Source organism: Chiloscyllium plagiosum, unplaced genomic scaffold (genome assembly GCF_037043375.1).
Source record: "Chiloscyllium plagiosum isolate Xiang-an unplaced genomic scaffold, Cpla_swu_hap1 HiC_scaffold_85, whole genome shotgun sequence".
In the NCBI taxonomy this organism is placed as follows: domain Eukaryota; kingdom Metazoa; phylum Chordata; class Chondrichthyes; order Orectolobiformes; family Hemiscylliidae; genus Chiloscyllium; species Chiloscyllium plagiosum.
Window position 1 is genome coordinate 854 of NW_028270224.1, and position 23,725 is coordinate 24,578.

Sequence of the window (23,725 nt, forward strand, 5' to 3'; positions counted from 1 at the left end):
CCACAATGCCCCTGCCTCCCTCCCCGTACCGTCCGTCCTGATCACTGACCGTGCAGCCTTGAATACCCACAATGCCTCTGCCTCCCCCTCCCCCCGTACCGTCCGTCCTGATCACTGACCGTGCAGCCTTGAATACCCACAATGCCCCTGCCTCCCCCTCCCCCCGTACCGTCCGTCCTGATCACTGACCGTGCAGCCTTGAATACCCACAATGCCTCTGCCTCCCCCTCCCCCCGTACCGTCCGTCCTGATCACTGACCGTGCAGCCTTGAATACCCACAATGCCTCTGCCTCCCCCTCCCCCCGTACCGTCCGTCCTGATCACTGACCGTGCAGCCATGAATACCCACAATGCCCCTGCCTCCCTCCCCGTACCGTCCGTCCTGATCACTGACCGTGCAGCCTTGAATACCCACAATGCCTCTGCCTCCCCCTCCCCCCGTACCGTCCGTCCTGATCACTGACCGTGCAGCCATGAATACCCACAATGCCCCTGCCTCCTTCCCCGTACCGTCCGTCCTGATCACTGACCGTGCAGCCATGAATACCCACAATGCCTCTGCCTCCCCCTCCCCCCGTACCGTCCGTCCTGATCACTGACCGTGCAGCCTTGAATACCCACAATGCCCCTGTCTCCCCCTCCCCCCGTACCGTTCATCCTGATCACTGACCGTGCAGCCTTGAATACCCACAATGCCCCTGCCTCCCCCTCCCCCCGTACCGTCCGTCCTGATCACTGACCGTGCAGCCTTGAATACCCACAATGCCCCTGCCTCCCCCTCCCCCCGTACTGTCCGTCCTGATCACTGACCGTGCAGCCTTGAATACCCACAATGCCCCTGCCTCCCCCTCCCCCCGTACCGTCCGTCCTGATCACTGACCGTGCAGCCTTGAATACCCACAATGCCCCTGTCTCCCCCTCCCCCCGTACCGTCCGTCCTGATCACTGACCGTGCAGCCTTGAATACCCATAATGCCCCTGTCTCCCCCTCCCCCCGTACCGTCCGTCCTGATCACTGACCGTGCAGCCTTGAATACCCACAATGCCCCTGCCTTCCCCCTCCCCCCGTACCGTCCGTCCTGATCACTGACCGTGCAGCCTTGAATACCCACAATGCCCCTGTCTCCCCCTCCCCCCGTACCGTCCGTCCTGATCACTGACCGTGCAGCCTTGAATACCCACAATGCCCCTGCCTCCTCCTCCCCCCGTACCGTCCGTCCTGATCACTGACCGTGCAGCCTTGAATACCCACAATGCCCCTGTCTCCCCCTCCCCCCGTACCGTCCGTCCTGATCACTGACCGTGCAGCCTTGAATACCCACAATGCCCCTGCCTCCCTCCCCATACCGTCCGTCCTGATCACTTGACAGTGCAGCCTTTAATACCCACAATGCCCCTGCCTTCCACTCCCCCCCCCCCCCCCCCCCCCCGTACCGTCCGTCCTGATCACTGACCGTGCAGCCTTGAATACCCACAATGCCCCTGTCTCCCCCTCCCCCCCCCCCCCCCGTACCATCCGTCCTGATCACTGACCGTGCAGCCTTGAATACCCACAATGCCCCTGCCTCCTCCTCCCCCCGTACCGTCCTTCCTGATCACTGACCGTGCAGCCTTGAATACCCACAATGCCCCTGCCTCCCTCCCCATACCGTCCGTCCTGATCACTTGACAGTGCAGCCTTTAATACCCACAATGCCCCTGCCTTCCACTCCCCCCCCCCCCGTACCGTCCGTCCTGATCACTGACCGTGCAGCCTTGAATACCCACAATGCCCCTGTCTCCCCCTCCCCCCGTACCGTCCGTCCTGATCACTGACAGTGCAGCCTTGAATACCCACAATGCCCCTGTCTCCCCCTCCCCCCGTACCGTCCGTCCTGATCACTGACCGTGCAGCCTTGAATACCCATAATGCCCCTGTCTCCCCCTCCCCGTACCGTCCGTCCTGATCACTGACAGTGCAGCCTTGAATACCCATAATGCCCTGGGCCCAACAGCCACCTGCGATAAAGTATTCCACAGAATCACCCCCCCCCCCCCCCCCAACCCCAGAGAGAGAAGAAATTCGCCTCATTTCTGTCTCCAATGGGTGACCCCTCACTCTGAGATGGCGCCCTCCCTGTGCTCCAAGACTCCCTCACACGAGGGGGGGAAACATCCTCCCCAGATCTCCACCCTGTCAATCCCCCCTCTCCCCTTGTCTGTCTCAATAAGGTCCCCTCTCGTTTTTCTGAACCCTAACGAGTACAGCCCCGACTGACTCCCCCTCTCCTCGTAAGGCACTCCCTCCGTCCCCGGGATCGTCCCGAGGGAACCTTCTCCGGACTGCCTCAAATGCCAGGGAATCTTTGCTTGGATATGCGGTCCTGGAATTGTTCACGGTGATCCAGCTGGGGCTCTGACCGGTACCTTGTACAGTTTTGGCAAAACCCTCCACCCCACTTTTATCTTCCATCTTGAGAACAACGCCAACATCCCATTTCCTTTCCCTATTCCCCACTGAACGTGGATGCTAGCGTTTATTTTTAATGATGCATGGGTTCCCGAACCCCTCAGTTCCCCGGCTTTCCGCAGTCTTTCTCCATTTAAGTAGCCTTCAGCCCCTCTATTCTTCCTGCCAAACTGCGTAACCTCACATTTTTCCCCAGTCTTTGCCCAGTCGCTTGACCCGTTGATATCCCTCCGCAGGCTCTCTCTGTGTTCATCCTCACTGCTCGCCTTCCCATCCATCCTTGTGTGTCAACTGCCCCAGTGACCATTTGCAATGCCCCCACTGTCCCAGGCCCCGGCGGCCATTTGCAGTGTGTCCCCTCTGTCCCAGGCCCCGGCGGCCATTTGCAGTGTGCCCCCTCTGTCCCAGGCCCCGGCGGCCATTTGCAGTGTGCCCCCTCTGTCCCAGACCCGGCAGCCATTTGCAGTGTGCCCCCTCTGTCCCAGACCCGGCGGCCATTTGCAGTGTGCCCCCTCTGTCCCAGGCCCCGGCGGCCATTTGCAGTGTGTCCCCTCTGTCCCAAGCCCCGGCAGCCATTTGCAGTGTGTCCCCTCTGTCCCAGGCCCCGGCGGCCATTTGCAGTGTGTCCCCTCTGTCCCAGGCCCCGGCAGCCATTTGCAGTGTGTCCCCTCTGTCCCAGGCCCCGGCGGCCATTTGCAGTGTGTCCCCTCTGTCCCAAGCCCCGGCAGCCATTTGCAGTGTGTCCCCTCTGTCCCAGGCCCCGGCGGCCATTTGCAGTGTGTCTCCTCTGTCCCAGGCCCCGGCGGCCATTTGCAGTGTGTCCCCTCTGTCCCAGGCCCCGGCGGCCATTTGCAGTGTGTCTCCTCTGTCCCAGGCCCCGGCGGCCATTTGCAGTGTGTCCCCTCTGTCCCAGGCCCCGGCGGCCATTTGCAGTGTGTCCCCTCTGTCCCAGGCCCCGGCAGCCATTTGCAGTGTGCCCCCTCTGTCCCAGGCCCCGGCGGCCATTTGCAGTGTGTCCCCTCTGTCCCAGACCCGGCGGCCATTTGCAGTGTGCCCTCTCTGTCCCAGACCCGGCGGCCATTTGCAGTGTGTCCCCTCTGTCCCAGGCCCCGGCAGCCATTTGCAGTGTGCCCTCTCTGTCCCAGGCCCCGGCGGCCATTTGCAGTGTGCCCTCTCTGTCCCAGGCCCCGGCAGCCATTTGCAGTGTGCCCCCTCTGTCCCAGGCCCCGGCGGCCATTTGCAGTGTGCCCTCTCTGTCCCAGACCCGGCGGCCATTTGCAGTGTGTCCCCTCTGTCCCAGACCCGGCGGCCATTTGCAGTGTGTCCCCTCTGTCCCAAGCCCCGGCAGCCATTTGCAGTGTGCCCCCTCTGTCCCAAGCCCCGGCAGCCATTTGCAGTGTGCCCTCTCTGTCCCAGACCCGGCGGCCATTTGCAGTGTGTCCCCTCTGTCCCAGACCCGGCGGCCATTTGCAGTGTGTCCCCTCTGTCCCAGGCCCCGGCGGCCATTTGCAGTGTGCCCTCTCTGTCCCAGACCCGGCGGCCATTTGCAGTGTGTCCCCTCTGTCCCAGACCCGGCGGCCATTTGCAGTGTGTCCCCTCTGTCCCAGGCCCCGGCGGCCATTTGCAGTGTGCCCCCTCTGTCCCAGACCCCGGCGGCCATTTGCAGTGTGCCCCCTCTGTCCCAGACCCGGCGGCCATTTGCAGTGTGCCCCCTCTGTCCCAGGCCCCGGCGGCCATTTGCAGTGTGTCCCCTCTGTCCCAGACCCGGCGGCCATTTGCAGTGTGTCCCCTCTGTCCCAGGCCCCGGCGGCCATTTGCAGTGTGCCCTCTCTGTCCCAGACCCGGCGGCCATTTGCAGTGTGTCCCCTCTGTCCCAGACCCGGCGGCCATTTGCAGTGTGCCCCCTCTGTCCCAGACCCCGGCGGCCATTTGCAGTGTGCCCCCTCTGTCCCAGACCCGGCGGCCATTTGCAGTGTGCCCCCTCTGTCCCAGGCCCCGGCGGCCATTTGCAGTGTGCCCCCTCTGTCCCAGACCCGGCGGCCATTTGCAGTGTGCCCCCTCTGTCCCAGGCCCAGCAGCCATTTGCAGTGTGTCCCCTCTGTCCCAGGCCCCGGCGGCCATTTGCAGTGTGCCCCCTCTGTCCCAGGCCCAGCAGCCATTTGCAGTGTGCCCCCTCTGTCCCAGACCCGGCGGCCATTTGCAGTGTGCCCCCTCTGTCCCAGGCCCAGCAGCCATTTGCAGTGTGTCCCCTCTGTCCCAGGCCCCGGCGGCCATTTGCAGTGTGTCCCCTCTGTCCCAGGCCCAGCAGCCATTTGCAGTGTGCCCCCTCTGTCCCAGGCCCCGGCGGCCATTTGCAGTGTGCCCCCTCTGTCCCAGGCCCAGCAGCCATTTGCAGTGTGCCCCCTCTGTCCCAGACCCGGCGGCCATTTGCAGTGTGTCCCCTCTGTCCCAGACCCCGGCGGCCATTTGCAGTGTGCCCCCTCTGTCCCAGACCCGGCGGCCATTTGCAGTGTGTCCCCTCTGTCCCAGGCCCAGCAGCCATTTGCAGTGTGTCCCCTCTGTCCCAGGCCCCGGCGGCCATTTGGAGTGTGCCCTCTCTGTTCCAGACCCGGCGGCCATTTGCAGTGTGCCCCCTCTGTCCCAGACCCGGCGGCCATTTGCAGTGTGCCCTCTCTGTCCCAGACCCAGCAGCCATTTGCAGTGTGTCCCCTCTGTCCCAGACCTGGCAGCCATTTGCAGTGTGTCCCCTCTGTCCCAGACCTGGCAGCCATTTGCAGTGTGTCCCCTCTGTCCCAGACCCAGCAGCCATTTGCAGTGTGTCCCCTCTGTCCCAGACCCGGCGGCCATTTGCAGTGTGTCCCCTCTGTCCCAGACCTGGCAGCCATTTGCAGTGTGTCCCCTCTGTCCCAGACCCAGCAGCCATTTGCAGTGTGTCCCCTCTGTCCCAGACCCGGCGGCCATTTGCAGTGTGTCCCCTCTGTCCCAGACCCGGCGGCCATTTGCAGTGTGCCCTCTCTGTCCCAGGCCCAGCAGCCATTTGCAGTGTGCCCCCTCTGTCCCAGACCCGGCGGCCATTTGCAGTGTGTCCCCTCTGTCCCAGACCCGGCGGCCATTTGCAGTGTGCCCCCTCTGTCCCAGGCCCCGGCAGCCATTTGCAGTGTGTCCCCTCTGTCCCAGACCCGGCGGCCATTTGCAGTGTGTCCCCTCTGTCCCAGACCCGGCGGCCATTTGCAGTGTGTCCCCTCTGTCCCAGGCCCCGGCAGCCATTTGCAGTGTGTCCCCTCTGTCCCAGGCCCCGGCAGCCATTTGCAGTGTGTCCCCTCTGTCCCAGGCCCCGGCGGCCATTTGCAGTGTGCCCCCTCTGTCCCAGACCCGGCGGCCATTTGCAGTGTGTCCCCTCTGTCCCAGACCCGGCGGCCATTTGCAGTGTGTCCCCTCTGTCCCAGACACGGCGTCCATTTGCAATGCCCTCTCTGTCCCAGGCCCAGCAGCCATTTGCAATGCCCCTTACTGGACTAAGTCATTGAAGTGTAGTTGGCGTAACCGTGAGAGTTCTTTGCCGTTCCTGACCTATTGGGAGCCTGTGCTGTGTGTGAGCAAGGGGTTTAACCTGATCGTAACTGGAGGTGGGGGGAACATAACATTGATTTGCTTTGCTTCTTTCTGCCTGAAGCTTGCTGTCTGTCGCATTCCTCAGCATCCTCCTCACCCCCGCCGGTCTGAGATTTCCGTGACTAAATGTTTCTCTCCCCGACTCTCCCTCCCCATCCCACCACCGTCCTCCCTTCCTGCTCCCTCCCTCTCTCTATCACTCTCTCTCTCTCTCCAGTGTGCCTCCACCTTGCTGATGCTGGTGACCAGTGACATTTACACACTTATAAACTATGTGGGGTTCATCAACTACCTGTTCTATGGCGTCACGATTGCCGGGCAGATCGTGCTCCGTTGGAAGCAGCCTGACATCCCTCGGCCTATCAAGGTAACCAGAATTCCGGTCTCTCTCTCTCTCTCTCTCTCTCTGTCTCTCTCACCTCCTCCCCACCCCAAAGTGAGCGTTGTCCCACTTCTTTAACGTTAGGGGCTAGCGGACGTGAGGAGGAACAGTTTTTTCCACATCGAGTGACGAGATCCACATTCGAGAGTAGTGCACGGGGAGGCCATGGGTGGTTGGAAGAGGAAATCGGGATGGTGCTGCAGGGGAAGGAAATTGCAGAGAAAACCCCATCAGATGTGAGGGGGGGGGATGGGGTGGAGGAGGCCATTCAGCCCCTCAAGCCAGCTCCACCATTCAACTGGACAGTAGCTGGTCTTCTGGCTCAGTGTCACACTCTCTGTCGCCCTCGCTACCTTTCACAGCCAAACACCCACCGATCTTTGTTCTCAATGTACGCAGATATTTGGGGGTAAGAGCATCTCACACAGACCCCTATCCTACCCTGTGGCCTATCCACCCTAACCTGCACAAACTGGGCACTATGGGTAATTTAACATGGCCTATCCACCCTAACCTACACATCCCTGGGCACTATGGGTAATTTAACATGGCCTATCCACCCTAACCTACACATCCCTGGGCACTATGGGTAATTTAACATGGCCTATCCACCCTAACCTACACATCCCTGGGCACTATGGGTAATTTAACATGGCCTATCCACCCTAACCTACACATCCCTGGGCACTATGGGTAATTTAACATGGCCTATCCACCCTAACCTACACATCCCTGGGCACTATGGGTAATTTAACATGGCTTATCCACCCTAACCTACACATCCCTGGGCACTATGGGTAATTTAACATGGCTTATCCACCCTAACCTACACGTCCCTGGGCACTATGGGTAATTTAACATGGCTTATCCACCCTAACCTACACGTCCCTGGGCACTATGGGTAATTTAACATGGCCTATCCACCCTAACCTACACGTCCCTGGGCACTATGGGTAATTTAACATGGCTTATCCACCCTAACCTACACATCCCTGGGCACTATGGGTAATTTAACATGGCTTATCCACCCTAACCTACACGTCCCTGGGCACTATGGGTAATTTAACATGGCCTATCCACCCTAACCTACACGTCCCTGGGCACTATGGGTAATTTAACATGGCCTATCCACCCTAACCTACACGTCCCTGGGCACTATGGGTAATTTAACATGGCCTATCCACCCTAACCTACACATCCCTGGGCACTATGGGTAATTTAACATGGCCTATCCACCCTAACCTACACATCCCTGGGCACTATGGGTAATTTAACATGGCTTATCCACCCTAACCTACACATCCCTGGGCACTATGGGTAATTTAACATGGCTTATCCACCCTAACCTACACGTCCCTGGGCACTATGGGTAATTTAACATGGCTTATCCACCCTAACCTACACGTCCCTGGGCACTATGGGTAATTTAACATGGCCTATCCACCCTAACCTACACGTCCCTGGGCACTATGGGTAATTTAACATGGCCTATCCACCCTAACCTACACATCCCTGGGCACTATGGGTAATTTAACATGGCCTATCCACCCTAACCTACACGTCCCTGGGCACTATGGGTAATTTAACATGGCCTATCCACCCTAACCTACACGTCCCTGGGCACTATGGGTAATTTAACATGGCCTATCCACCCTAACCTACACATCCCTGGGCACTATGGGTAATTTAACATGGCCTATCCACCCTAACCTACACGTCCCTGGGCACTATGGGTAATTTAACATGGCCTATCCACCCTAACCTATGCACTTTTGGATTGTGGCAAGAAACAAGAAACCCACGTAGACACGGGGGGGGGGGGGGGGGGAGGGGAGAGAATGTGTAAACTCTACACAGACTGTGGCCTGAGTCGCTGTGAGGCAGCCGTGCTAACTACTGAGCCACCGTGCCGCCCCATTGCCCCTCCTGCATCTGCGCCATCGAGCCCTGAGCATGGGATGGCAGCACTGGCTGGTTTCACTTCTGCAGAGAGAGATAGCATGGAGAGCTGGGCCGAATGCTGTGTTTCTGCCCTCATCTGACACATCGGCAAGTGTCCCTGCTGCCCTCCCCGAGCATGCGCGTGCTCGACGTGCTGTAGGGAGCGTTAAGAGTCCGGCCCACAGTTCAATATACATTTGAGGGTGACTAATAAGGAGGGGGAAGGCAATGCTGCCCGTGCTGCTATTGGGGTGTGATTGCAGTGTGTGCTCGGGGGGGGGAGAGGTTGTATCCTCACCCCCCCCCCTCCTTACACACTGAGTACCGTTCCTGCTGAGAGGAAAAGGATTTCAGGCTAAACACCAGCCAGGTGATACTGGAATGATCTATTCATTAACTCAGTCACGCTGCTGCATCGCCCTATGTTCACTGTCTCACTCCTGCTCAACAGCTCACACTCTCTCACAAACGCACTCACTCTCACTCATTCACTCTCACACTCGCTGTCACACGCACACTCATTCTCTCACTCACACACACTCATTCACTCACTCTCTCTGACTTTCACACACTGTCTCTCTCACACACACTCTCACGCAGTCCCATGCACTCTCTCACACTCGCACTCTGGTGCACACACTCTCACGCACGCACACACTCGCGCACACATGCAGATTCGCGCTCTCTCTGACACATTCTCACACACACACACGCGTAAACTCTCACGCACACACGCGGACACATACACACATAGAGACTCTCTCTATTTCACATGCAGACACTCTCTCTCTCTTTATCTCTCTCACACACACACATACACTCTTGAGGTCTCTCTGGAGTACGGTGTCCAGTTCTGCTCATCCTGCAGGAAGAAGGATATTATTAAATTGGAAAGGGCTCAGAAAAGATTTACAAGGATGTTGCCAGGGTTGGAGGATCTGAGCTACAGGGAGAGGCTGAACAGGCTGGGGCTGTTTTCCCCAGAGCGTCGGAGGCTGAGGGGTGACCTTATAGAGGTTTACAAAATTATGAGGGGCATGGATCGGGTAAATAGACAAGGTCTTTTCCCTCGTGTGGGGGAGTCCAGAACTAGAGGGGCATAGGTTTATGGTGAGAGGGGAAAGATATAAAAGAGACCTACGGGGCAACTTTTTCACGCAGAGGGTGGTACGTGTGTGGAATGAGCTGCCAGAGGAAGTGGTGGAGGCTGGTACAATTGCAACATTTAAAAGGCATTTGGATGGGTATATGAATAGGAAGGGTTTGGAGGGATACGGGCCGGGTGCTGGCAGGTGGGATTAGATTGGGTTGGGATATCTGGGTCTGCATGGACGGGTTGGACCGAAGGGTCTGTTTCCATGCTGTGTGACTCTGAGGCAGCATTTCTCTTTCTCGCTCTTTCTCTGTCTGTCTATCTGTCTCTCTCTCTCTCTCTCTCTCTATCCCTCTGTCTCTCTCTCTGTCTTCCTCTCTCTCTGTTCCTCTCTTTCTCTGTGTGTCTCTCTCTCCCCCCACATCTCTCAGTCACAAGCCCCTGCTTGACCTGGGCTCTCTTCCACGCCAATGGCTGAACGGCTGCTCTCTGCCGAATAACTCATAATTATTTCCTGCTCATTGAATATTGTCATCACTGCGCACATTTCTAGTGACACTGCAGTGCTGTGCTCAGTAACCCAGAAGTACCAGGGCTCTGAGTGCTTCATGCTTCAGCAAACACCTGATCTGGAGGCGAGCACACACCCAGCTCACCCAGATGGCCTCGACCGGTATTCTGTATCACTCCCTCTGCCCGGCTCCCGGTCTTCGCCATGTGGACTCACGCTCTCACTCTGTGTCTGTGTGTGTGCGGGTGTGCATGTATGTCAATGTGCGTCCACATGTGCGTGTGTGTCAAGATGCATGTGTGCGCGCGGGCATGTGTGTCTGTGTGCCAATGTGCGTCCATGCGTGTGTGTGTAGGCGGGCGTGTGCGTCTGTCTGTATCATCGAATCCCTACAGTGTAGGAGTAGGCCATTTGGCCCATTGGTCCACACTGACCCTCCAAAGAGCATTATAACCAGACCCACACCCACACCCTGACCCGATCCCCATACTCCTGCATTTCCCCTGGCCAATCCCCCCTAACCTGCACATCCCTGGGCACTATGGGTAATTTAGCACGGCCAATCCACCCTAACCTGTACATCCCTGGGCACTATGGGTAATTTAGCATGGCCAATCCCCCGTAACCTGCACATCCCTGGGCACTATGGGTAATTTAGTATGGCCAATCCACCCGAACCTGCACATCTTTGGACTGTGGGAGGAAACTGGAGCACCCGGAGGAAACCCACGCGCCAACCACTGATCTGCCCCCTTCTGGTTGTCTGTCACAGTTGGCCCCAACCCCTTTGTGGGATCTTTCCATGCACAGTTTGGCTGTGCTTAAAATCGACCCCACCCTAACTCCCCCCTCCCTAACAACAGGCGAGGCCCCCAGTAGGGACCATCACTAATGGCATTAACGCTCTCCCACGCCGTGCTTTCTTCTCCTTTAAGGAGACATGACGGATTTGGCGGCCAGTGGGCGCACAGCAGGATCCCATGGGATGGGGGGTGGTTAGGCGGGAGGAAGAGCGTGGGGCTGGAACCGTGGGGGTTAACGTGAGAGAGGAAACGCAGGAATTGCTGAGCAAGAAGTCCCTCGGTGCGTGTGTGTGAGGGAGCACAGAGAGCTAGCTCTTCTGTAAACACTGATAACGGGTAAAGATGCTGACACCTCAGCACAGGCTAATGGAGCTCCAGAGAGATTGCAACAGCCGCTCATAAATGTTTACAATGCAGATTGAAGGGCGAGCCGGGCTCTGGGACTCCTTCCTATCCCTCTTACCCCTTCCCTCTGGGAGACTCCAGGGAGTCTCATCTCCCAAGAACTGACTGAATCCCGACAGTGTGGAAACAGGCCCTTCCACACTGACCCTCCACAGAGTAACCCATCCAGACCCATTCCCCTACCATATTACTATATATTTACCTCTGACTAATACACCTAACCTGCGCATCCCTGGGCACTATGGGTAATTTAGCATGACCAATCCACTCAAACCTGCACATCCCTGGGCACTATGGGTAATTTAGCATGACCAATCCACTCAAACCTGCACATCCCTGGGCACTATGGGTAATTTAGCACGGCCAATTCACCCTAACCTGCACATCTTTGGATTGTGGGAGGAAACCGGAGCACCCGGAGGAAACCCACGCAGACATGGGGGGGAGAACGAGGCTGGAAACGAACCTGGGTCCCTGGCGCTGTGAGGCAGCGGCGCTAACCACTGAGCCACCGTGCCGCCACAGAAGACATTGGGATGAGGAGGATGTTTGAGTCCCTGCCCTGTGGGCCGTCTCCCATCAAACTGGTCCAACCTCCCCACTGTGGGGGACATGTTGTCTGCTAGCTGTTTCTCTTGCTGCCCTCTCTGACGCCCTCCCTCCCTCTCTCTCTCGTTTCGTCTCTCTCAGGTGAATCTGATCTTTCCGGTGGTCTACCTGCTGTTCTGGGCCTTCCTGCTGATCTTCAGCCTGTGGTCGGAGCCGGTAGTGTGTGGGATTGGGCTGGCCATCATGCTGACCGGCGTGCCCGTCTACTTCCTGGGGGTCTACTGGAGGAACAAGCCCAAGTGTTTCGACGATGTGGTCGGTAAGGCAGCTCTCGCCCATGCGGCCGCAGCTCTGTCACAGACATAGAGAGAGACAGCTCCTCCCCTCTGTCCCATTGCCCCCACACCCCGACCTCCATCCACCATGGCCCTCGGACTCCCCTCCCCCCTCAGATACACACGCGCACACACGCAGACACGAACACACACGCAGACACATACACACGCACATTCAGACACATGCACACACAGGCGCAGACACACATGCGCACTCACACACAGACGCAGACACGTACACTCAGACACACGCACACAGACACACGCGCACACAGATGCAGACACACACGTACACTCGGACACGCGCACACATGCACGCGCACACACAGACGCAGACACACATGCGCACACAGACGCGCACACGCATACAGACGCAGACACACGCACACACAGACGCAGACACACGCGCACTCAGACATATGCGCACAGACGCGCACTCTGACGCATGTGCACTCAGACACAGACACGCGCACATACAGGTGCAGACACGCGCACTCAGACACGCGCACTCAGACACGCGCACTCAGACACGCGCACTCAGACACGCGCACTCAGACACGCGCACTCAGACACGCGCACTCAGACACGCGCACTCAGACACGCGCACTCAGACACGCAGACACACAGACGCAGACACACAGACGCAGACACACGTGCACTCAGACACGTGCACACAGACGCAGACACAATCTCAGACACGCACACACAGACTTATACACACAATCTCAGATGCACACACACGCATACACACAATCTCAGACACGCACACACAGACGCATACACACAATCTCAGACACGCACACACAGACGCGTACACACAATCTCAGACACGCACACACAGACGCAGACACACACTCAAACATACGCGCACACAGGCGCGCACTCTGACACACATGCACTCAGACACAGACACGTGCACACACAGACGCAAACACATGCGCACACAGACGCGCAGACACACGCGCACTCACACGCACATACAGACGCAGACACACACGCATTCAGACACGCACACACAGATGCAGACACATGCACACACAGACGCAGACACACGCGCACTCAGACATATGCGCACAGACGCGCACTCTAATGCACGTGTACTCTGACACAGACACGCGCACACAGGTGCAGACACGCGCACTCAGACACGCGCGCACTCAGACACGCGCGCACTCAGACACGCGCGCACTCAGACACGCGCGCACTCAGACACACGCACACACAGACGCAGACACGCACAGACGCACACACACAAACTCAGACACATACACACATAGACGCAGACACATACACACACAGACGCAGACACAGACGCAGACACAAACACAGACGCAGACACACGCACACTCAGGCACACGCGCACTCAGGCACGCACACACAGGTGCCGACACATGCACACAGACGCACACACACAAATGCAGACACACGCGCACACAGACATGTGCACACACAGACGCAGACACACGCGCACACAGACGCAGACAGATGCGCGCACTCAGACGCACACGCACTCAGACACAGACACGCGCACTCAGACACAGACACACGCACATACAGACACAGACACACACACATACAGACACAGACACACATGCACTCAGACACAGACACACGCGCACTCAGACACAGACACACGCGCACTCAGACACACGCACACACAGACACAGACACACGCGCACTCAGACACACGCACACAGACACAGACACGCGCGCACTCAGACACACGCGCACTCAGACACGCGCGCACTCAGACACGCGCGCACTCAGACACGCGCGCACTCAGACACGCGCGCACTCAGACACGCGCGCACTCAGACACGCGCGCACTCAGACACGCGCGCACTCAGACACGCACACACAGACGCAGACACACAGACGCAGACACACAGACGCAGACACACAGACGCAGACACACAGACGCAGACACACAGACGCAGACACACGTGCACTCAGACACGTGCACACAGACGCAGACACAATCTCAGACACGCACACACAGACTTATACACACAATCTCAGATGCACACACACGCATACACACAATCTCAGACATGCACACACAGACGCATTCACACAATCTCAGACACGCACACACAGACGCATACACACAATCTCAGACAAGCACACACAGACGCGTACACACAATCTCAGACACGCACACACAGACGCAGACACACACTCAAACATACGCGCACACAGGCGCGCACTCTGACACACATGCACTCAGACACAGACACGTGCACACACAGACGCAAACACATGCGCACACAGACGCGCAGACACACGCGCACTCACACGCACATACAGACGCAGACACACACGCATTCAGACACGCACACACAGATGCAGACACATGCACACACAGACGCAGACACACGCGCACTCAGACATATGCGCACAGACGCGCACTCTAATGCACGTGTACTCTGACACAGACACGCGCACACAGGTGCAGACACGCGCACTCAGACACGCGCGCACTCAGACACGCGCGCACTCCGACACGCACACACAGACGCAGACACGCACAGACGCACACACACAAACTCAGACACATACACACACAGACGCAGACACATACACACACAGACGCAGACACATACACACACAGACGCAGACACACACACAGACGCATACACACGCGCACTCAGACATACACGCACAGAGGTGCGCACTCTGACGCACATGCACTCAGACACAGACATGTGCACACACAGACGCAGACACACGCGCACACAGACGCAGACAGATGCGCGCACTCAGACGCACACGCACTCAGACACAGACACGCGCACTCAGACACAGACACACGCACATACAGACACAGACACACACGCACTCAGACACAGACACACGCGCACTCAGACACACGCACACACAGACACAGACACGCGCGCACTCAGACACGCGCGCACTCAGACACGCGCGCACTCAGACACGCGCGCACTCAGACACGCGCGCACTCAGACACGCGCGCACTCAGACACACGCGCACTCAGACACACGCGCACTCAGACACACGCACACACAGACGCAGACACGCACAGACGCACACACACAAACTCAGACACATACACACACAGACGCAGACACACACACACACAGATGCAGACACAGACGCAGACACAAACACAGACGCAGACACACGCGCACTCAGGCACACGCGCACTCAGACACGCACACACAGGTGCCGACACATGCACACAGACGCACACACACAAATGCAGACACACGCGCACACAGACATGTGCATACACAGACGCAGACACACGCGCACACAGACGCAGACAGATGCGCGCACTCAGACGCACACGCACTCAGACACAGACACGCGCACTCAGACACAGACACACGCACATACAGACACAGACACACCCACATACAGACACAGACACACACGCACTCAGACACAGACACACGCGCACTCAGACACAGACACACGCGCACTCAGACACACGCACACACAGACACAGACACACGCACATACAGACACAGACACAGACACACACACATACAGACACAGACACACACGCACTCAGACACAGACACACGCGCACTCAGACACACGCACACAGACACAGACAGACGCGCACTCAGACACACGCGCACTCAGACCCACGCGCACTCAGACCCACGCGCACTCAGACCCGCGCGCACTCAGACCCGCGCGCACTCAGACCCGCGCGCACTCAGACCCGCGCGCACTCAGACCCGCGCGCACTCAGACCCGCGCGCACTCAGACCCGCGCGCACTCAGACCCGCGCGCACTCAGACCCGCGCGCACTCAGACCCGCGCGCACAGACACAGACACGCGCACTCAGATACAGACATGCGCACTCAGACACAGACACGCGCACATACAGACACAGACACATGCACTCAGACACACGCACACAGACACACGCGCACTCAGACACGCGCACTCAGACATACGCGCACTCAGACAGACACACGCGCACTCAGGCACACGCGCACTCAGACACACGCGCACTCAGACACGCACACACAGGTGCCGACACACGCACACAGACGCACACACACAGATGCAGACACACGCGCACTCAGACATACACGCACACAGGCGTGCACTCTGACGCACATGCACTCAGACACACACGCGCACACAGACGCAGACAGATGCGCGCACTCAGACGCACACGCACTCAGACACAGACACGCGCACTCAGATACAGACATGCGCACTCAGACACAGACACGCGCACATACAGACACAGACACATGCACTCAGACACACGCACACAGACACACGCGCACTCAGACACGCGCACTCAGACATACGCGCACTCAGACAGACACACGCGCACTCAGACACACGCGCACTCAGACACACGCGCACTCAGACACACGCGCACTCAGGCACACGCGCACTCAGACACACGCGCACTCAGACACGCACACACAGGTGCCGACACACGCACACAGACGCACACACACAGATGCAGACACACGCGCACTCAGACATACACGCACACAGGCGTGCACTCTGACGCACATGCACTCAGACACACACGTGCACACACAGACGCAGACACGCGCGCACTCAGACGCATACACACGCGACTCAGACGCACGCGCACACAGACACACGCACATACAGACAGACACATGCGCACTCAGACACACGCACACACAGACGCAGACACACACACACGTGCGCTCAGACACACACAGACGCAGACACACGCGCACTCAGACACACGCAGACGCCGACACACACGTGCACTCAGACACACGCAGGCGCAGACACACACGCGCACTCAGACACATGCACACGCAGACACGCACTCCGACACACGTGCACTTAGACACAAACACACGCGCACTCAGACACGCACACACAGGCGCAGACACACGCGCACCCTCAGACACACGCGCACCCTCAGACACACGCGCACCCTCAGACACACGCGCACCCTCAGACACACGCGCACCCTCAGACACACGCGCACCCTCAGACACACGCGCACACTCAGATACACGCAGACACACACGTGCGCACTCAGACACAAGCGCACACAGGCACGCGCACTCAGTCACAGACACACACGCGCACTCAGACACAGACACACACACGCGCACTCAGACACATGCACACAGACGCAGACACACATGCGCACTCAGACACACGCACACACAGACGCATACACACACGCACTCAGACACGCATATGCAGACGCAGACACACACGTGCACTCAGACACACGCAGATGCAGACACACACACGCACTCAGACACACGCACATACAGACACAGACACACATGCGCACTCAGGCACGCGCACAAGCAGACACACACGCGCACTCAGGCACACGCGCACTCAGACACACGCGCACTCAGACACACGCGCACTCAGACACACGCGCACTCAGACACACGCGCACTCAGGCACACGCGCACTCAGGCACACGCAGACGCAGACACGTGCACTCAGACACACGCAGGCGCAGACACACGTGGACTCAGACACACGCACACGCAGACGTAGATACACACGTGCGCACTCAGACACACACTCACACAAGTGCACTCAGACACACATGCACTCAGACACACGCGTACACAGACACACGCGTGCACAGACACACGCGTGCACAGACACACGCGTGCACAGACACACGCGTGCACTCAGACACACGCGCACAGAGACACAGACACACATGCGCACTCAGGCACGCGCACACGCAGACACACACGCACACTCAGACACGCGCACTCAGACGCACGTGCACTCAGACACACGCACACACAGACGGTGACACACACGCGCACTCACACGCGCACACAGACGCAGACACGCGCGCACTCAGATACACGCAGACGCAGATACACGCGCACTCAGACACGTGCACACAGACGCAGACATACATGCGCGCACTCAGACACGCGGGCACTCAGACACGCGGGCACTCAGACACGCGGGCACTCAGACACACACGCGCACTCAGACACACGCGCACTCAGACGCGCACACAGACGCAGACACGCGCACTCAGACACGCACACACAGACGCAGACACGCACACAGACGCAGACACACGCACACACAGACGCAGACACACACACGCGCACTCGGACACGCGCGCACTCGGACACGCGCGCACTCGGACACGCGCGCACTCGGACACGCGCGCACTCAGACACACGCGCACACAGACACACGCGCACACAGACGGTGAAACACACACGCGCACTCAGACACACATGCACTCAGACGGACTCGCACACAGACACACGCGTGCACTCAGACACGCGCACACAGACTCAGACATACATGCACACTCAGGCACGCACGCGCAGACACACATGCACACTCAGGCACGCGCACACGCAGACACGCGCACACACACGCACACTCAGACACAAGCGCACTCAGACACACGTGCACTCAGACACACGCATACACAGACGGTGACACACACCTGCGCACTCACACGCATACACAGACGCAGACACACGAGGACTCAGACACACGCAGACGCAGATACACGCGCACTCAGACACACGCACACAGACACAGACACACACATGCGCACTCAGGTACCGACACACGCGCACTCTGACACATGCGCGCACACACGCGCACTCAGACACACTCGCACTCAGACACACTCGCACTCAGACACACGCGCACTCAGACACACTCGCGCACTCAGACACACTCGCGCACTCAGACACACTCGCGCACTCAGACATACACGCGCACTCAGACACACACGCGCACACAGACACACACGCACACACACGCGCACTGAGACACACGCACACAGACGCAGACACGCGCACTCAGACACGCACACAGACGCAGACACGCACACACAGACGCAGACGCGCACTCAGACGCAGACGCGCACTCAGACACACGCACACAGACGCAGACACACACACGCGCATTCAGACACGCGCGCATTCAGACACGCGCGCATTCAGACACGCGCGCATTCAGACACGCGCACATTCAGACACACGCGCACTCAGACACACGCGCACTCAGGCACACGCGCACTCAGGCACACGCGCACTCAGGCACGCGCGCACTCAGGCACGCGCGCACTCAGGCACGCGCGCACTCAGACACGCGCGCACTCAGACACGCGCGCACTCAGACACGCGCGCACTCAGACACGCGCGCACTCAGACACGCGCACACAGACGGTGAAACACACGCGCACTCAGACACGCGCACTCAGACGCAGACACACACACACAGACGCAGACACACACGCGCACTCAGACAAACGCGCACTCAGACAGACGCAGACACACACACACACGCGCACTCAGACACACTCGCGCACTCAGACACACTCGCGCACTCAGACACACTCGCGCACTCAGACATACACGCGCACTCAGACATACACGCGCACTCAGACACACACGCGCACACAGACACACACGCGCACACAGACACACACGCGCACTGAGACACACGCACACAGACGCAGACACGCGCACTCAGACACGCACACAGACGCAGACACGCACACACAGACGCAGACACGCACACAGACGCAGACACGCACACAGACGCAGACGCGCACTCAGACACACGCACACAGACGCAGACACACACGCGCATTCAGACACGCGCGCATTCAGACACGCGCGCATTCAGACACGCGCGCATTCAGACACACGCGCACTCAGGCACACGCGCACTCAGACACGCGCGCACTCAGACACGCGCGCACTCAGACACGCGCGCACTCAGACACGCGCGCACTCAGACACGCGCGCACTCAGACACGCGCGCACTCAGACACGCGCGCACTCAGACACGCGCGCACTCAGACACGCGCGCACTCAGACACGCGCGCACTCAGACACGCGCGCACACAGACGGTGAAACACACGCGCACTCAGACACGCGCACTCAGACGCAGACACACACACACAGACGCAGACACACACGCGCACTCAGACAAACGCGCACTCAGAGAGACGCAGACACACACACACACGCGCACTCAGACACACACACAGACGCAGACACACACACAGTCACGCACACAGACACATGCACACACCGAGACTCACACACAGATAGACATACAGACACAGACGCACACACACACTGAGACACAGCCACACACAGAGATGTGCACACACACAGACACAGTCACCGACCAGGCTTCTAGCCCCCAGCGAGTTTAAAGAGGAGACCCCGGAGAGGGTTTGAGGTGGGGCCACCCCCGGATTGCGGTCGGGCAGAGACGGGGGGGGGGGGGGGGTTGATGGCCCAACCTCCAACCCCATCGTCAGGAGACATTGACATCCAGGGTGGGGGTGGGGGTCTTTGGAATCAGAGAGATCTTGGAGGGTGGCGGGCCCAGAAGAGGTGGGAGGAGGTCAGAGGGATTCAAAAACAAAAATTTGTCTAGCAGCAGAGGGGAGTGTCATCTCAGAGTGAGGGGACCAACCATTGGAGACAGAGACGGGGAGGAATTTCTTCTCTTTCTGAGGGGAGGGTGCGGGGTGAGTGAATCTGTGTAATACTTTACCGCAGGGGGCTATTAGGACTGGGGCATTGCGGGTATTCAAGGCTGAGACAGAGAGAGATATATAACCAGGAAGGGGATGGAGGGCTGGGACATTGAGGGTATACAAGGCTGAGACAGAGAGAGATTTAACCAGGAAGGGGATGGAGGGCTGGGACATTGAGAGTATTCAAGGCTGAGACAGAGAGAGATTTAACCAGGAAGGGGAATGGAGGGCTGGGACATTGAGGGTATACAAGGCTGAGACAGAGAGAGATTTAACCAGGAAGGGGAATGGAGGGCTGGGACATTGAGGGTATTCAAGGCTGAGACAGAGAGAGATTTAACCAGGAAGGGGAATGGAGGGCTGGGACATTGAGGGTATACAAGGCTGAGACAGAGAGAGATTTAACCAGGAAGGGGATGGAGGGCTGGGACATTGAGAGTATTCAAGGCTGAGACAGAGAGAGATTTAACCAGGAAGGGGAATGGAGGGCTGGGACATTGAGGGTATACAAGGCTGAGACAGAGAGAGATTTAACCAGGAAGGGGAATGGAGGGCTGGGACATTGAGGGTATTCAAGGCTGAGACAGAGAGAGATTTAACCAGGAAGGGGAATGGAGGGCTGGGACATTGAGGGTATACAAGGCTGAGACAGAGAGAGATTTAACCAGGAAGGGGAATGGAGGGCTGGGACATTGAGGGTATTCAAGGCTGAGACAGAGAGAGATTTAACCAGGAAGGGGAATGGAGGGCTGGGACATTGAGAGTATTCAAGGCTGAGACAGAGAGAGATTTAACCAGGAAGGGGAATGGAGGGCTGGGACATTGAGGGTATTCAAGGCTGAGACAGAGAGAGATTTAACCAGGAAGGGGAATGGAGGGCTGGGGCATTGAGGGTATACAAGGCTGAGACAGAGAGAGATTTAACCAGGAAGGGGAATGGAGGGCTGGGACATTGAGGGTATTCAAGGCTGAGACAGAGAGAGATTTAACCAGGAAGGGGAATGGAGGGCTGGGGCATTGAGGGTATTCAAGGCTGTGACAGAGAGAGATTTAACCAGGAAGGGGAATGGAGGGCTGGGACATTGAGGATATACAAGGCTGAGACAGAGAGAGATTTAACCAGGAAGGGGAATAGAGGGCTGGGACATTGAGGGTATTCAAGGCTGAGACAGAGAGAGATTTAACCAGGAAGGGGAATGGAGGGCTGGGACATTGAGAGTATTCAAGGCTGAGACGGAGAGAGGGAGATTTTTAATCAGGAAGGGGAACGGAGGGCATTGGACGACGATCAGATCTCATCAAGTGGGGTAGCAGCCTGGGTGGACCGAAGGGCCGTATTCTGCTCCATGTACGTCTCGTGGGCCTCAAGGACGAGAAGTGTCATTCTGTTAATTGAGGAGCTTCTCAACGTGGAGTCAGCGGAGGTCAGGTCAGTGAGCAAGGGCGATGGGGGCAACAGGACTGGGTGCGGGGTCAGGCTCGCGGGGTGTGGGAGATATCGCCCTCCCGCTTCTCCAGTCTCACCCTCTGTCTGCCCCTCTGCCCCACAGACTCCATCACCTACTTTGGCCAGAAGCTGTGTGTGGTGGTCTACCCCGAGGTGGCGCAGGCCAAGAGCGAGCAGGAACTCCAGGAACTCACCTCGACCGTCTGTGATAACACCAAGGAGTAGGCCTCGGGATGAAGAGGGGTGTGGGTTTGGGGGAGCAGTGGGGGATACCAGGGCGTGTGACGCTCAGGCTGAGGTGGGTGGTGGGGAATGCTGGGCTGCGCATTCTCAGGCCTTGGCTTAGGGTGTGAGCGTCGTCCATTTTTTTTTTGTTGTTTCCACACCCCACCCCCCCTTTCTCTTGTTGTCCCTCCATCGAGGTGCCAGCAGGAGGCGACAGCGTGTCTCAGCGAGAGAGACCCCCACCTTCCTCTTGTTTCAGGAGGTTAACGCTTCGTTGGCCGCTTTCGCACTTCCTCTCTCTCCCCCCCCCACCCCCTCCAGCTTTCCTCCCTTGGGCGTCCCAGCCGCCATTTTGTCGAGGGTGGCGGCAGCCATTTTGAGGGAGGGGTGGGCTGGTTTTCGAAGGAAGTGTCGGGTCGGGGTTGGGTGGGGGGAGCTGGTTTCACGCTGTGGCTGCACCGCAGAAATCTCGCTCCCGCTGTCTTTATTTTTTTTAGGCCTTGACGAAACAAATCAAGGGTTTGGAAGATGGCGACCTCTCCCACCACCCCACCACCTTCCCCTCCTTTCCTCTCAACTCCCCTCCCCAACCCACGCCACCAGCGCTCCCCAACCCCTGAGGAAGTAACGCCACGTCTCTCAGTCTGGGGTGTCCAGTTGACGGTTTGATTGTTCGTGTATTTTTTTTATTTGTCGTTTGGAAGAGTTTATCCTTTCTTGACGTCAACGGCGGCCATTTGCAAAGCGCCAAGCCCCAACCGCGAGTGAGCATTTGTCCTTTCTCTGTCATGTGTCAGCTTCCCTCTGCTCCCCCCACCACCACCAGCGTTAGCCCATCCCTTACCCCCCCCCCCCCCCCCCCAAAGGGACTGAACCCTCCAGGAGAAGGGTGGGGGAGGGGGGGTGTCGGATGGATTCACTTGACGCTGACGCCTCACCAGGCCCTTGACCCCCAGCTCCCCTCCAGGTCGCCCTATCTCTCTCTCTCTCTGCACACTCCTACAGTCAGGGCGTCTGGACTTTGGGACTACAGGGGGTTGGTGGTGAAGGCTTCACCAAAACATTTCCCACACGTCAGCACACTCCGCGAGAGTTAAAGGTTAAAAGTCAGCAGAAAATGAGCTGACATGGGTAATCTGACACATATTTAATTGTTAGATATATCTGCAATAAAGCAATGACTGCTTGTTTATCAGTGTAAGATGGTACTCCAAGGTTACCAATTAAACTTTGAGAGTTTTATTATTAATTTGCTCTTTGTACCATTGACCTGGTAAACTACACGGTGCACAGGCGCAGCCAGACGTGATTAAACTCCTCCCAGACTTCAACTCATTTAGAAACTGATATCAAAGTTCCCTCTAACCACCCCCCCCACCGCCTTCCCGCCCAGCCTTCCCCCCCCAATCCCAGGGACAGGGACAACACTGGGTTAGATACAGAGTAAAGCTCCATCTACGCTGTT

The 23,725-nt window shown here is 58.1% G+C and overlaps 1 protein-coding gene across 1 annotated transcript; it reads left to right on the top strand.

Annotated features, from left to right (window-relative positions):
• Positions 1-6,248: 6,248 nt before the first annotated feature.
• Positions 6,249-23,509, top strand: LOC122548100 (large neutral amino acids transporter small subunit 2-like). Its single transcript, XM_087985687.1, has 3 exons — positions 6,249-6,429; positions 11,888-12,065; positions 22,139-23,509. The coding sequence occupies exons 1-3, from the start codon at positions 6,298-6,300 to the stop codon at positions 22,258-22,260; spliced, it is 432 nt and encodes a 143-aa protein (XP_087841813.1). The 5' UTR covers positions 6,249-6,297; the 3' UTR covers positions 22,261-23,509.
• The last annotated feature ends 216 nt before the right edge of the window (positions 23,510-23,725 follow it).